The sequence below is a fragment of the Oryza brachyantha genome, chromosome 5 (assembly GCF_000231095.2).
Source record: "Oryza brachyantha chromosome 5, ObraRS2, whole genome shotgun sequence".
In the NCBI taxonomy this organism is placed as follows: Eukaryota; Viridiplantae; Streptophyta; class Magnoliopsida; order Poales; family Poaceae; genus Oryza; species Oryza brachyantha.
Genome location: NC_023167.2, coordinates 14811833 through 14825677, shown reverse-complemented (window position 1 = coordinate 14825677; position 13845 = coordinate 14811833). Strand labels below are relative to the sequence as shown.

The following is a 13845-nucleotide window of genomic DNA, read 5'->3' as shown; positions in this document are numbered from 1 at the left end:
GTTACAAGAAATGAACTAAGAAGTCTAAAGCTGGGTTTAAGATCTTTTCCAGATTCTTAGAAGTTGTCTACCAAACAGCTGCTTCTCAGAATCTAAAAGCTCTCCCAAGTAGTCCCTTAGGGGGTGTTTGTTTTTTTAACTTTTTTAAGTCTCTGTCACATCGAATATTTGGAAACTAATTAGAAGCATTAAATATAGACTATTAATAAAATTCATCTTATACTCTGGACTATTCACGAGACGAATCTATTGAGCCTATAGCGAATGTGATGCTACAGTAAATATTTGCTAATCATGGATAAATTAGGCTTAAAAAATTTGTCTAATGAAATAGCCTTTATTTATACAATTAGTTTATTACCGGTCTATATTTAATACTCTTAATTAACGTGTAACAAGGATAAAAAAAATCCCTAATCCAAACGACCACTTAGCTCTATTCCTAGCAGGAACACAAATTATAAGTCCATACGCTGTAAAAGCATGTGCAGTGTAGAGATAAAAATCTGGTGTGAAATAGATGTTACTCGCTCCCTCCAACAACCTAAGGGATTATTCCAGATACGCAAAATTTATATAATTTTCATATAAAATGGTGCGTTTCCTCCAACTAATACTACTAGCATCCGAGTCATCTCATGAGATCAATCACCTTGTTCAGATTACTTACAGGTGGGTCAAGTCTTCTCGGACTGTTATATAGACACAAGTACTCGGCCCTAAAATACAAAATTGGTATGGGTCAACCCTATCATCGTTTCACATATGCTTATAAATAAAAATTAAATTTAACATTGAATTCGAAGCTAATTTCATGTTTTATCATATTTTATTTTTAGCACTTATTTTTAAATTAATAAGAAAACATACATATAAAAATTTTATTCACAAAATATTTTTATTTATAAATACGATGTTTTGCTTTTTGCAAACAAAAAATGAAACCGATGACCCACTATTTTCGGATGAATGGCTTTATAATCCAACAATACGAGCAGTTAGTCCTCGCAAAAACTTTTTCCAAAAACATTACATCGAATCTTTAGAAACCTAAATGAAGCATTAAATATACATGAACATTAAAATTAATTATACAGTTATGTAGGAAATCGAGAGACGAATCTTTTGAGTCTAATTAGAACGTGATTAGCCATAAGTGCTACAGTAACCAGACATATGCTAATGATAGATTAATTAGACTCAAAGATTCTTCTCAGGGTTTTCAAACAAAATCTGAAATTTATTTTGTAATTAGACTACGTTTAATACTTCAAATATGTGTTTGAAAATTTGATTTGATGTTTTTGCAAAAAAAAACTAAACAAGTCCTTAGAGCATCTTCAAGAGAGTGGCTAAATTTTAACTCTCCAAATTAAAATTTAGCCATTTGTTTTAGTTTTGGCAACTCGAATTCATATAGCATCTCCAAGAGACTATCCATCCCCACTCTCCAAATCCTGACAAGGGGAGGATGACAAGAGGGTCCCACCCACGTGGATAACAATTGTGGTAGTGAATGAATGAGTTGCTAGAGTTTGGCTATTGAAAACTCAAATTTAGCCATTTAAATGTCATGTCAAGTCATATAGATATTCTCTTGGAGCACAATTTTTTATACAAAACTGCTAAATTTAACTATAGCAATTGAGATGGCTATTCTGTCGAATTATACTCAGCCGAAAAAAATGGGGTACTTATTTATGGCGGAACGGGCCTATCTGGTCTTTCATAATAAAGAGATAGACAAAACTGCTATGAAACGACTTATGAGCAGATTAATAGATCAATTGTTCTTCGTTAACAAAGGCCTTGTTTAGTTCCCAAATTTTTTTTTCAAAAACATCACATCGAATTTTTAAACATCTAAATAAAGCATTAAACATAAATGAACCAAAAAACTAATTGCACAGTTATGAAAGAAATCTTGAGACGAATCTTTTGAGCCTAATTAACCCATGATTAGTCATAAGTGCTACAGTAACCAACATGTGCTAATGACAAATTAATTAGACTCAAAAGATTCGTCTCGTGGTTTTTAGGCTAGCCGTGAAATTCGTTTTTTCATTCGTATCCGAAAACCTCTCCCAAGTGATCAAACTCTTAAAAATTTACTCCATCTAAACACCGGGATGATTGAAGCGATGGATGACGTCAGTGCCCACATCAACCAAAAACACACAACGCCATCAATAGTACACAGGCCATCTTGTCCTCCCCAGCAGTCAACCCGACTCGCGTCACACCCGTGACGAGACGAGACGAGCGCCACGCGGGCAGGCACCACCGCGACCGCATCGCATCGGCGGCCCAGATGGGACGCGCAGCCTCCGCCCGCCCGCACGGCGCGCGCACGCACGCACGCACCCACACCCCGCGTGGGGGTATTTTTCAAAAACCGCCAGCGCCAACCTCGTGGCGGCCGTAACGGTAACTGCTGGTTTTAGCGGGGGGCGCCGAAGCCGAATCGCACCGCACCGAACCGAACCCGGCGCGCCGCCGTGAACCCGTGATTCCGTTCCACCGTCGCTTTCCTCTCCGCTTGTTCGGTTCCGTTCCGTCCACGGATCTCGCTCGCTCTGGCCAGCGTCTTTCCGTGCGCCACCCCCCGTATCCGGGTAATTTGTGCGTGGTCCTTCAGTCTGCGTTCTAAACAAACAGATGGCATATTTAAGGAGAAAATTGTGTCTATGTATATTTTCTAAAAAGTCATACCGTTTAGATGCTTAATATGTGTCTGGTAATCTGGGATAATCTCAGTAGCTGTTATAACGTTGAATGTTGATAGATCCTGAATAAACATAAACAATGATAAACATGCTTTTAAAGTTACTTTCGACGTGAGTACATCAACTAGTAAATTTTTATATTTTTAAGAGCAGATACAATAGTATATTTTAAGGAAATAAGAGAGAAAAGTAGTGAGCTACATATTTATAGCTAGCTGCAATACAGACTCCAAGATATAATGTGACATAATGTGTGTATGACAAGTAAGACATATTAGTATATGTTTATAGGTAGCTATTGTATGAGCTGGATATTAGATTGACTATAAATGATTTGGAGCTAATAGTTGGTTATACCGTTGAACTTGCTCTAAAGGATACAAACTATGTGACCTTATGTTATATAATTTTCTAAGAAGCCATTATTTAATACACGCTAATACATATTATGTATTTGATACAATTCTTAGTTTAATCTACACATGTTCAAGGGATTTTCGCTACACAAATATATAACTAAAATATTTTATAATATGTGATCTATATGAACTATTGTAGTACAATTTTCCACACCATCTGCACTTCTTTGAAAGGAAAGGAAAAAATTAATAGTATGGGATCAAATAATCCTTATGCCAACCACCCACACAAACTCTCTATTTTTATTTTTTTTATAAAACTAGCAAAAATATCCATGCTTTGCTATGAAAATATTTTTACAAAATGGTATAGAATTTTTTATCGACTATACTAACATCACTGGTTTAAACTGAAATGAACTATTTCATAATATCAGAAAATACCATGGGCTATTTTGTAAAAGAACGGTAGAAAGTATTATATAAGTATACAAAATTACATCGATAACAAATATATGCATCAACTAAAAGATAATACATGAAGAAAATTATAGTAATATTGAGTTAATGATAATTGTACTTAATTAAAATTCTTTCGCAACGCACGAGCAAATGCGCCAATAAACAAACAGTAGAATGTGATGTCTACTCCCCCTTCCCTCTAAAAGTATATGTGATTGGTTTAGGTTAGAAATTACTGAAAAATTGCTATTTTACTATCTTCAAACCCTAGTTTCGCAAATATCATTTCTAATTTTATTCCTCTAAAATACCATTCTTAAACTGGTGCAACACGCTAAAATGCTATTTCTCCCACTTTTTCTCTAAAAAAATCAATTAGACACTAGTTTTGATGGTGAAATGATAGTTTTGCCCTTGACCCATTGATTAAAAAAAGAACTCAGTTCACCTTGCAAAATTGATTTCGGGGGAAACCCAAAACCCTAATGTAAACTTCATAACCATGGTGCGCTACTATTGGAATGTCAATCAATTGAACTAATCAAATATTATTGGAGCTCCAGAAATGATGATTGAGTAGTGCATTGGTCCATCTATAATTTTTTTCATATGTATTTGGGTTTGCAATAAATATATGGCTTGACTCGGCCACCTTATTGATATTATATCTCAAGTACATTATTTGTTTTCAAAATTATTTCTCCAATCATCCACGTTGTTATTGGTTGGACTAGCTGATGGACCAACACTTTCAAAACAATTTGGTAAGCTTACCAGAGAAACAAATAATAGAAAGCAAAAACATTTTGTTTGGCATGAGATGAATAAAAATGGTATTTTAGTATGTTACACCAACTTAAGAATGTTATTTTAGCGAAGTTAAAACTAGGAACAATATCATAGCGAAACCACGTTTTAAGATGAGCAAAATAACAATTTTCTTTCTACCCATCCGAAAAAAATAATTTTCAATAAGTTGAAGCCCCTATCTGAAAAAGAGCAAGGACTCGGAGTCTCGGAGTAAATTATTCCCCGTCTCTAACTCCTCGCCTCCTTTCCCTTTTCTTCAACGGGCGAGGTTTTTTGAAAGGCCGACTCCTCCTCCTCCTCCTTCCCCATCACACAACCGAAGCCGCCGCGCCGCGCCGCGCCGCGATATACCCCGCGGGCACCAGCGCAGGACGAGCTGCCTAGGGTTTCGGGTCGCTCCCCTCTCCCGTCGCTTCGCGCCATCTTCCGGTTCCCCCTCCCACCGATCTGGGTTGCTGCGGCGGCTGCGGCGGCGGCCGGGGCTTCGTAAGCGGCGGCGTGTCCCTCCTCGTCTTCTGGGAGGCGTTGGATGGGGTGATGGTTTTTGATGTGAAATTTGTTTTTTTTCTGGTGGTGATTTTAGGTGGAGGCGGTGGCGGGGGCGTTGATGAGGGGGTAGATCAATGGGCGCGATGCCGGCGGTGAAGGTTGAGGGGGAGCAGGATGGATCAGCGGGGGAGAGTAAGAGGGATCTGGTGGCGTTGAGCCCTTCGGTTTCGGAGGGGAGCGGGCACGCTCTGGCGTCACCCACGGCGTCCACCCCGGGGGATTCCATCTTCGGTAGCAGGTGGTGATCCCGTGCCTCAGTTCAACTCTGTCACTGTGCTGTTGGGTGGTAGTGGTTGTTTGCCTGGTTTGGATGACCGCTCGCTTGCTGCTTGGGTTATGGTCCGGATGGGGGTCGCTGCTTGCCTGGGAAAGGTGGGGATTTTATGCTTGTGTCGTTAGTAGATGCGGCCGGGTTGGATTGTGGTTGCAGTTTATTTTGTATGCTTGTTTCATTAGCAGATGTGGCTGATCACAGTTCATCCTGTTCTTAAAAAAAATTCTACCTTTGGATTTATTTCTGATAGGAAGCGTGGTCCTTGTGCAGTATGACGGTTGTTTGAAGAGGACTATAGGTAGACCTGTGACATGTACCTTGCCGTTGCAGATAATTTTTGTTCAATCACATTTTTATGACAAATGGTGGGAAGGGTATTTGTTTGTTTTGTGCTGTTAGTACTCTAGTTATTGGATAATCGTATCTGGTTCTGTTGTTTTGGAAGTTGGCATGCTTTATTGGCTGAGGCATGGTGAAGTCACTATGTAAGTATTGCCAAAATCAGTAAAATAGATCGTCTCTGTTTGTTTTTCAGGTATGCGTTTTGATAATTTAAATGGGAAGTATCCACATTTTTAGGTAATTAGGGTACTATTTAGCATATCTGAGGCGTGTTATTAGTTAGTGCATCATATTTTCAGGCAGCCTGTCTATTTTCTACATATGCTTTTGGAACGGACATATAGTCAGTGTGTGGATAGATTGATTTTCTTTCAGAAGCTGATGGTTCTGGGTGCAGAAACCAGCTTTTTTATAAATTGTTTTTGTTATTCATGATGTTTCTGGAAATCTCCACTAATTTTATGCCATGAGACTATGCATTTTTAGATAAATAGTTGTACCAGTTTTATAGCTGAGTCATGTCTTTGGAGCCTGTAATAGCTGACTTGTAGTTCCTGAATGATGCAAGTAATGCTATATTATTGAATTTTTCATGCACTGGAATATGAGCTTATCCGTCAAGATGGCTCTCTAGGAAATAAAGGTTTATCCAAGAGATATTCCTTTGAGCTATTTTATGAATTTTTTTTACAAGGATGCCACTTGCGGCAAAAAACAAGACGCCGATGCAACAGGCTAGGAAAGTGTCGGCATGTTTCACCTCATTTCACAACATTCCAGTGCATGCAGTTTCAGGATGTTTCAAAAACTGAAACACCATGTTTAGATAGTTTGAAAAATGAAACCTCACTTTCAAGTCCAAGTTTCATAACGTCCCAACAGTTTTGACAACCTTCGTAAGAAATTTCGCGAAGTAATAGATTGTTTCAGCAAGTCACACACGTGTTTCCATAAGTTTATCAAGTGTTTAATTGAGTTCCACAAGTGTCTCAACAAGTCTCCTAAGTTTGACCAAGTCTCATACTTCAAGATAAGTTTCAAAGTGTTGGCAGATTCTAACTAAAAATAACCAATGCAAATAGCAAATAAAAGAAATGCAAAACCAACCATGTTTCAAGCATGTAGATCATGGATGTGAATGTTATCATGATCTACGTGTTACTTACTTGAAACCATTGGCAAACTTCCACCCGAAGACCATCAGCAATGTGATCTACGTGTCTGTGCTCATCTTTGACTAGGGCATGACATTTTGCTGCTTCAAGCTTCAACACACATGGGCTGCCCTTGTGGATTGTCTGTCCCCTTGCACAGTGACTTGTCCACTGCTTGCTAGTTTCTGTTCACTACTCCATCTGCTGCTCTGATCTCCAGCTTGCTGTTCCGCAAAAAAAAAAGGATAGAGGGAGGGAGTGAGGAGCAATGTTGTGGGGAAGAAATGAGTGTGACGGGGAACCATATCATGTGGAAAATTATCCCATCTAATGTTGGATCATTTAGTATGTAGAAACACGGTCTAATAGGGGCTTTACAGTCTGTTGGTACTACCTTTGTCTCAAAATATTAAATCAATCTAGTACTAGAATCTGTATAGACCATCTATCCAGATTTGTAGTAATAGATTGTGATACATCCAGTACTAGGTTTTAATATCTTGAGACAGAGGGAGTAATAAGTGACACAGTTGTGTTCATTTTGATGGCTATGCTTATTTCCTTTGACTGTCTAATTTAATCCCATCAAACATTTTGAGCTGACATTACTTATCATATTAACTTAAAAGGGACTATCTATTGTTTAAGTAAGCTGTACATAGCTACAGGTTTAATAAGAATAACATACAACAATAATTCTTGAGGCTTAAGAGAAATTTATGAAACTGGTACTGGCAAAAAGGGGAAACTAGTCAGCTAGTGTTTTAGCCCCCAAAATCCAAATGACTTGCTAGCAAGTGGTTTCTGAGGATATGAGCATTGGGGCTATAACCAGAAGCACTTGGTCTTTTTTAGCTGGACTCGTAATTTTTTACTTCTTTTAATTAATTCGATACCAAACAAGTATTATTACTAAATAAGGATCTAGGGACAGCATGTAACTAAGGAATTAAGACACACATGCATTTTGCCTTTTCTGGAACGGGCGGCATTTCTGCATCCCTGCCTAAGGGTACATGAGAAATCTTGATTACTACAATTTGCTGATTTTGTTGTTTTCCACCATCCTGGCTTTTATCTTTCAATTGGACAGCCTGTAACTAAGTTAATTATACACATTACTTTATGTACTGTACTGGATGCTAGTCAATTTTTTCTGTAAGAGCTTTTAATAGTTTATTATCCTATATTTATGGCACTGATGGAATCTTACATATTAGGCGAAAAAGTGGTCCTGTAAGGAGAGCTAAAGGTGGTTGGACACCAGAAGAGGTTAGTATTAGCTCTTTTTTTTTGCTTGAAGCTATTTGTAGGTTTGTACTATGTTTCCTATGTTCACTATTCTCTCTATCTGCAGTATTACTTGCACTCTGTTTACCTTTTGCATATGACACTTTAGCATTACCTCACTATTGTTATGTGGGAATCTTTTCTTTTGGGTGCAGGATGAAAAACTGCGGAAGGCTGTTGGTATTTATAATGCGAAAAACTGGAAGAAGATAGGTTTGTTTCTCTTATCTGTATCCTGTGTACAATATTCAATTAACAGTTTCAAAGAGGGAAAGCAAATCCGTAAAACATATGAGCCACCTGTTTTTTTTTCCATCTAATATGCCAGTATAAATACTTAAATATGCTCCAATGACACACATAAACAATATTTCAATCGTTCTGTACAATTGCTTTTACCTGGAGCTAGATCAATGCGGCAGTGATCTAGTCCAGTAAGTCTGCTTCAAAAACCACCAGTGTGCTTATCATCTTTTGCATGTATAAATTATTTGAATACCTATATAATTGTATTTTATACCTCTGTCAGTTACAGGAGTGATGTCAATGCTTTCTATTAGGTAATTTTAGCAATTCTTTTTGTAAAACATGTTTGTCAAGTACCAAATTTAAAAGAACTTTAGCAACCTAGTGTTGGTTTTATGATTATTTGTGAAGACTGTACAGTATTTGTTTACTATTACGTTCTGTGTATATGCGTGCAGCCGAATCTTTCTCTGATAGGACAGAAGTACAATGTCTGCACAGATGGCAAAAAGTTCTTGATCCTGAACTTATAAAAGGTCCTTGGACCCCAGAGGTTTGTCAAATATCTTTATCTACTTTCATGAATTCAAATATGTATATTCTGTATGTTCATGTCATGACCCATATTCTTTTGCAGGAGGATGATATCATTATCGATATGGTAAAGAAGCATGGACCAAAAAAATGGTCTGTTATAGCAAAGTCACTAAATGGCCGGATTGGTAAACAATGCCGAGAGAGGTATATTTTTAGAACATTACCATGCTTGTTGTAATTTTAAATTCACAAGCAGTAGTGAAATGCCACATTCACTTTTCATAGATAGTTAGCAAATGTTAATTTTCCTTGATGAGATAAATAGTGAATAGTGGATGGCACCTATTGAGGTTATCATCTAATTTAGGCCCAGAAATAATGGTACTTCTTAATCATCGCTTTGGGGGTTCTGTAATTATGTATGCAGGAACGCCCCAAGTCATGCCCTCCTCTTAAGAACTATTTTGACACAAACTAATCCTTGACCTGAAGTTAGAATGACCCACTATATACTTCCAGCTCCTATTGACTATACAACTTCTGCTTCCACATTTGTAATGCACTCCTGTACAATTGCATGCTTCTAGCTGGCAAATCTCTTGGTTGTCCCACACAATACACCTGTTCCGCTTATTTTAAATTTACCATTTTGATGTGTTTTGTGTCAAATGTTAGTGAAACAGCATTATACTTTTAGTTGACCCTGTGGACGTAGAGTCTGATACATGAGGTAAGAAGTGAAGGGGCACTGATTCCCTTTTGTTAGGACTATATGTTGATGGCAACTAGACCATACAACATCAACTGTTGGCTTCCTTGGAATGTGAACATTCTTGTGCCTTATTTTAGCAGGTGCCATTGTATTGTACCGAGTAATTCTGCCTAGCCTGGGAAATAAGAAAGTTTTCTACATGTTAAATTTTAGTTAACATATCCTTGCTTCCTAGAACAGGACAGTTTAAATGGTCAATTGCGCTTTTTTTTATGGTTTAGTTGTGCTTTATTCAGCTATCAGATTATAATTTTATATTATTTTAGTGCTAATCACAAATCAAGATTATAGAACTGTAGTAAGGTTTCTTGCATACTTATTTGTTTATTTGTAAATTTATGTGCATAACATACAAGTCAATTCACTTTTGATGTACCCGTATAATTTAGGTGGCATAATCATTTGGACCCACAAATAAAGAAAGAAGCCTGGACTTTTCAAGAGGAGTGTGTGCTTGCCCGTGCTCATTGCATGTATGGGAATAAATGGGCAGAAATTGCTAAACTTCTTCCTGGAAGGTACTAATCCGCAGCATTATTGTGTAAAGTGCTTTTGTTCTCATGTAAATTAGACTGATTTGCATGCACATCAATTTATGATCTGGGAGCCTTTTTCCTGAAAGGTGCTTTAGACTAATACAGCACCTTTTGTTTTTCTAAAGGAGTACTACATAAATATCAAATCATTCTTAAGAGAAATGCACTAATGGTACTGCTCATCGCAGCATTTTATGGATTCTTTGGGCTTACTATTGTCTTAGCAGTTGTAACAGAAGTTGTTGAATAAATAATTTTTTTTGGCATATACAAAGAGAAATGTACTTTGTTTTTCTTTTGTGCATATTGTTTTCTGTATTTTCTTGCAAATGTGCTTCTGTATTGTATGCTATTTTCGTTTTTAAGTTCACATAGCAATTGATCTTTCTTTATTAGTGTAAGCTAATTGAATAGTTAGGCTTCTTATATATTCACCTTGCACTGATGCTTGTTTGTTCTCATTTCCAGGACAGATAACTCTATAAAAAACCATTGGAATAGTTCATTAAGAAAAAGGCTAGATGACAACAATACCACAGACATTCTGCAAGTTCAACTGCCAGTTGTTGGTGATGATTTGGAAAAACTGCCACCTGCTGACAACCATATTGACTTGAACAAGGAGCCAACTACATGTTCAATAGACCGCTTAGGAGTTGTTGATAATTCTCACCCTACTTCTCATCAGCGGGCATCCAATTTGAAAGACTTTAAGGGCTGTGCAGATTATCTTTCTCTAGGTCAGCCAGTAACTTCATGTGAGCCATCAATAGCTGATGATTCTGCTTTTGATTTAGCAACCCACACGATGAAAACGGATTCTGTTCATGACAATGGCACTGGGAACAATTTTGTTTGTGGGGAGGTTCAGGGAATCAATTTTCTCAATGACAAGGGATTTCAAATTAATCAGATATCAGACAGAGTAGGCTGCTCAAGATCATCTAAGGGGGGAGGCGAAGCAGCCATTAATAGAAGTGAATCATCCTTGCAGAGCGAAGCTCACTCCGTTGGTTCTCTTTGTTATCAGATACCTAAGATAGGAGACATTGTTCCTGCTCAACCCCCAGTGTTTTCAGCACATTATGTACCAGAGCACTCTAGCAATGAAATGCACTCACCCAAAGGCTATAATACTCCATCGCCTGCTCATGGAAAAGGATCAGATCAGCTTAGCGTTGAATCCATATTGAGGAGTGCTGCTGAAAATTTCCGTGATACTCCTTCAATACTAAGAAGAAGAAAAAGAGATAAACCAACGCCTGCTCAAGATAATGATATGAAGATTGGCAGATTGAGCAGTGATAAGTTTCACACACCCACCGGAAAGTGTACTACAGATAGTCCACACTCATTTAAAACTGCGGCACTTTTGTCCTTGCGTCCTCTGGATGACCAAGGGCTTTCTTCTGCTTCAGGGAGTTTCGATGTTTCCCCTACATATCGACTAAGGTCAAAAAGATTGGCTGTACTGAAAACGGTTAAAAACCATCTGGATTTTTCATCTGATGGAATGGATGTTTGTGATACTACTATGAAATCTGCTTGCGGGAGCTCTGAAAGTGCTAATGCCAGCAGTGGTGTTTCAGTCATTCAAGGGAAGAAATTGGACGATCATATGATTGGATTGGAAACTTTAACCATGGACTTTGCACATACAACAAAGATAGATGCAACCCAACCTAATTCTTTAGCATTCAGGTATGAATCTTCAACGCTAGATAACAAGTGTTCTAAGCATGTAGTTCCTTCAATATATTTATTTGTTTGGAATAGTTTTTGGCGTTGGGTGACATGCATATAATTTTAGTGTTCCTACGTTGCAGAAACAACCACTGACAATGCGCTGAAGTGGACGAGAAGATCTTGATGCGTCTAAACTTACTGTTTCTAAAGGCAAATAGGAAGCTGTGACTGCAGGAGAGTCACCGTCTACCAACCCTGCCAACTATAGGGTTTTTTACCATCCTTAAAATGTATCTTAAAAAGTAGTTCAAGATATCAAGAATTTTAGTATAAATTTTTGGTATCTCAAAATACCTTAAGTTATTTTTTTGAGAATGGTAAAAAAGCTCGCCAGCTATACTTGGTGGGTTGTACAAAGCCATCTCCGTTTTCGACAGGAAATAGCTTGCTACTGGAAGCTTACAGTTAGCAATTCAATTTTTAAAGGCTCAACTGTGTAGAAAGAACAACAATAGCTATAGAAACTTCTTAAAGCTCTTTTTTTTTAATCTGTAGAAACATTAAAAAGTTGATCAAGATTTTATACTGTATTTTTTTTCTTTTTATCATTGGATGGAGTGGTACGAGCCTTGAAATGATACCATTGCTCATGTTGTGTACGTGATTGTTACGCTAGGCAATACATGGCACCGAGTGGTTGGATTGATTATGATGAAGTTTACGTACAATTTTACAAATGCCGTTGCAACCAAAAATGGTAGGATTACGTGTTCTCACAAATAAGATAACATCTAGAGGTATTTATTCACCACAAATTAATCACCAAAACTTTACTTCTGTTGACATGGTGAGATCAAACAATAGTTACAGACAACTTCACTGATTTCCTCATGAAACTTAAAAAATAATGACCACACCAACACGAATCAAAACATCAGACATTCAAACCACGATCAAAGCACACTCTAATGAGTGCGTTACGGCATTCACGATATAATAATTAGAATGATAAATATAGAATGAAGATGATACAATATGAGACATGATATCTATACAAAACCTAGATATATAACGAGAGATGAGTAATATTAAACTTATAAATTAGCAGTGTTCGAACTATATAAAAATGATTTCTAGCGCTAGTTTTTCTTATGACAGAAAATATAAAAATCATAACTAATGTCTTGTATTAGGACTGCTATATGCATTTTGCACGCGGATGCTAGGACGAGATAGAACGGAGCAGCCGTGCTGCCTACAAGTTTGGCAGGCCGGCCGGTGGCGGTGGATGGCAGCTTCTGGTCCGGCAGTCTCCCGTCCAAGATCGGCCGCGCCATTTTCAGGCCCCAGCCCAGGTGCATGCACCTCCAACCCATGCCGGTGAAACGCACCCTGCTGCAGCGCCGTCGTCGAGAACGAAGGTGGAGTGGAGGCGGCCGGCGAACCGGGAGCCGTCGAGTCCCTGTCACGTCCCGCTGTCGGCGCACGTGCGGGTGCGTGCGTGCCGAGCCCCATCGATCCCCATGGCGAAGAAGAAGCGCCGGCCGGTCCACCATCTGCGGCGCGCACCGCTGCCGGGCGGGTAAGTCTTGGCTTGCCGATGCCCCGCCCGCGACGAGGTGTCCCTCCCGGCGCGTACGTCCTCGAACTCGACGACGCCAGCGACGGTGGTGTCGTCAAAGGTCGCCGGCGCCGTCGTGCTGCACGGTACGGCCGCGCCTGCAGCATGTAGAACATGGCGCCGGCATGTAGGTAACATCCTCCTATTGGTTAATTAACAGAGCTATAATGAAGTTAGAAGAGATATGCATGATTTCTTCTCTCTCTCTCTAGCTCGTTTTGGAATTAAATTAAGTGTGTGACAAGTTTGATTAGGTGGCTCTACTTCGTGGGGGCACTGTTCTTTGTTTGGTGATTGGTATGCATGCGCGAGATCGAGCCGGTCAGTGAACCGTTACTAGCTAGATGCTGGGAGTGTTAACCGTTCTGGCTTTGGAGTGTCGCGACAGTCATCAGCTAGTAATTACGCTGTTTCTGCTTTATTTTGCCACCTTGCATGCTTGGAGTATTAAATTAGCTCGACATTAATGCATGCCTTAAAT

The 13845-nt window shown here is 38.7% G+C and overlaps 1 protein-coding gene across 1 annotated transcript; it reads left to right on the top strand.

Annotated features, from left to right (window-relative positions):
* Positions 1–4620: 4620 nt before the first annotated feature.
* Positions 4621–12364, top strand: LOC102711889 (transcription factor MYB3R-2-like). Its single transcript, XM_006655315.3, has 9 exons — positions 4621–4843; positions 4941–5144; positions 7897–7948; positions 8122–8179; positions 8671–8765; positions 8850–8953; positions 9911–10039; positions 10526–11758; positions 11884–12364. The coding sequence occupies exons 2-9, from the start codon at positions 4981–4983 to the stop codon at positions 11894–11896; spliced, it is 1848 nt and encodes a 615-aa protein (XP_006655378.2). The 5' UTR covers positions 4621–4843; positions 4941–4980; the 3' UTR covers positions 11897–12364.
* Positions 12365–13845: the final 1481 nt, after the last annotated feature.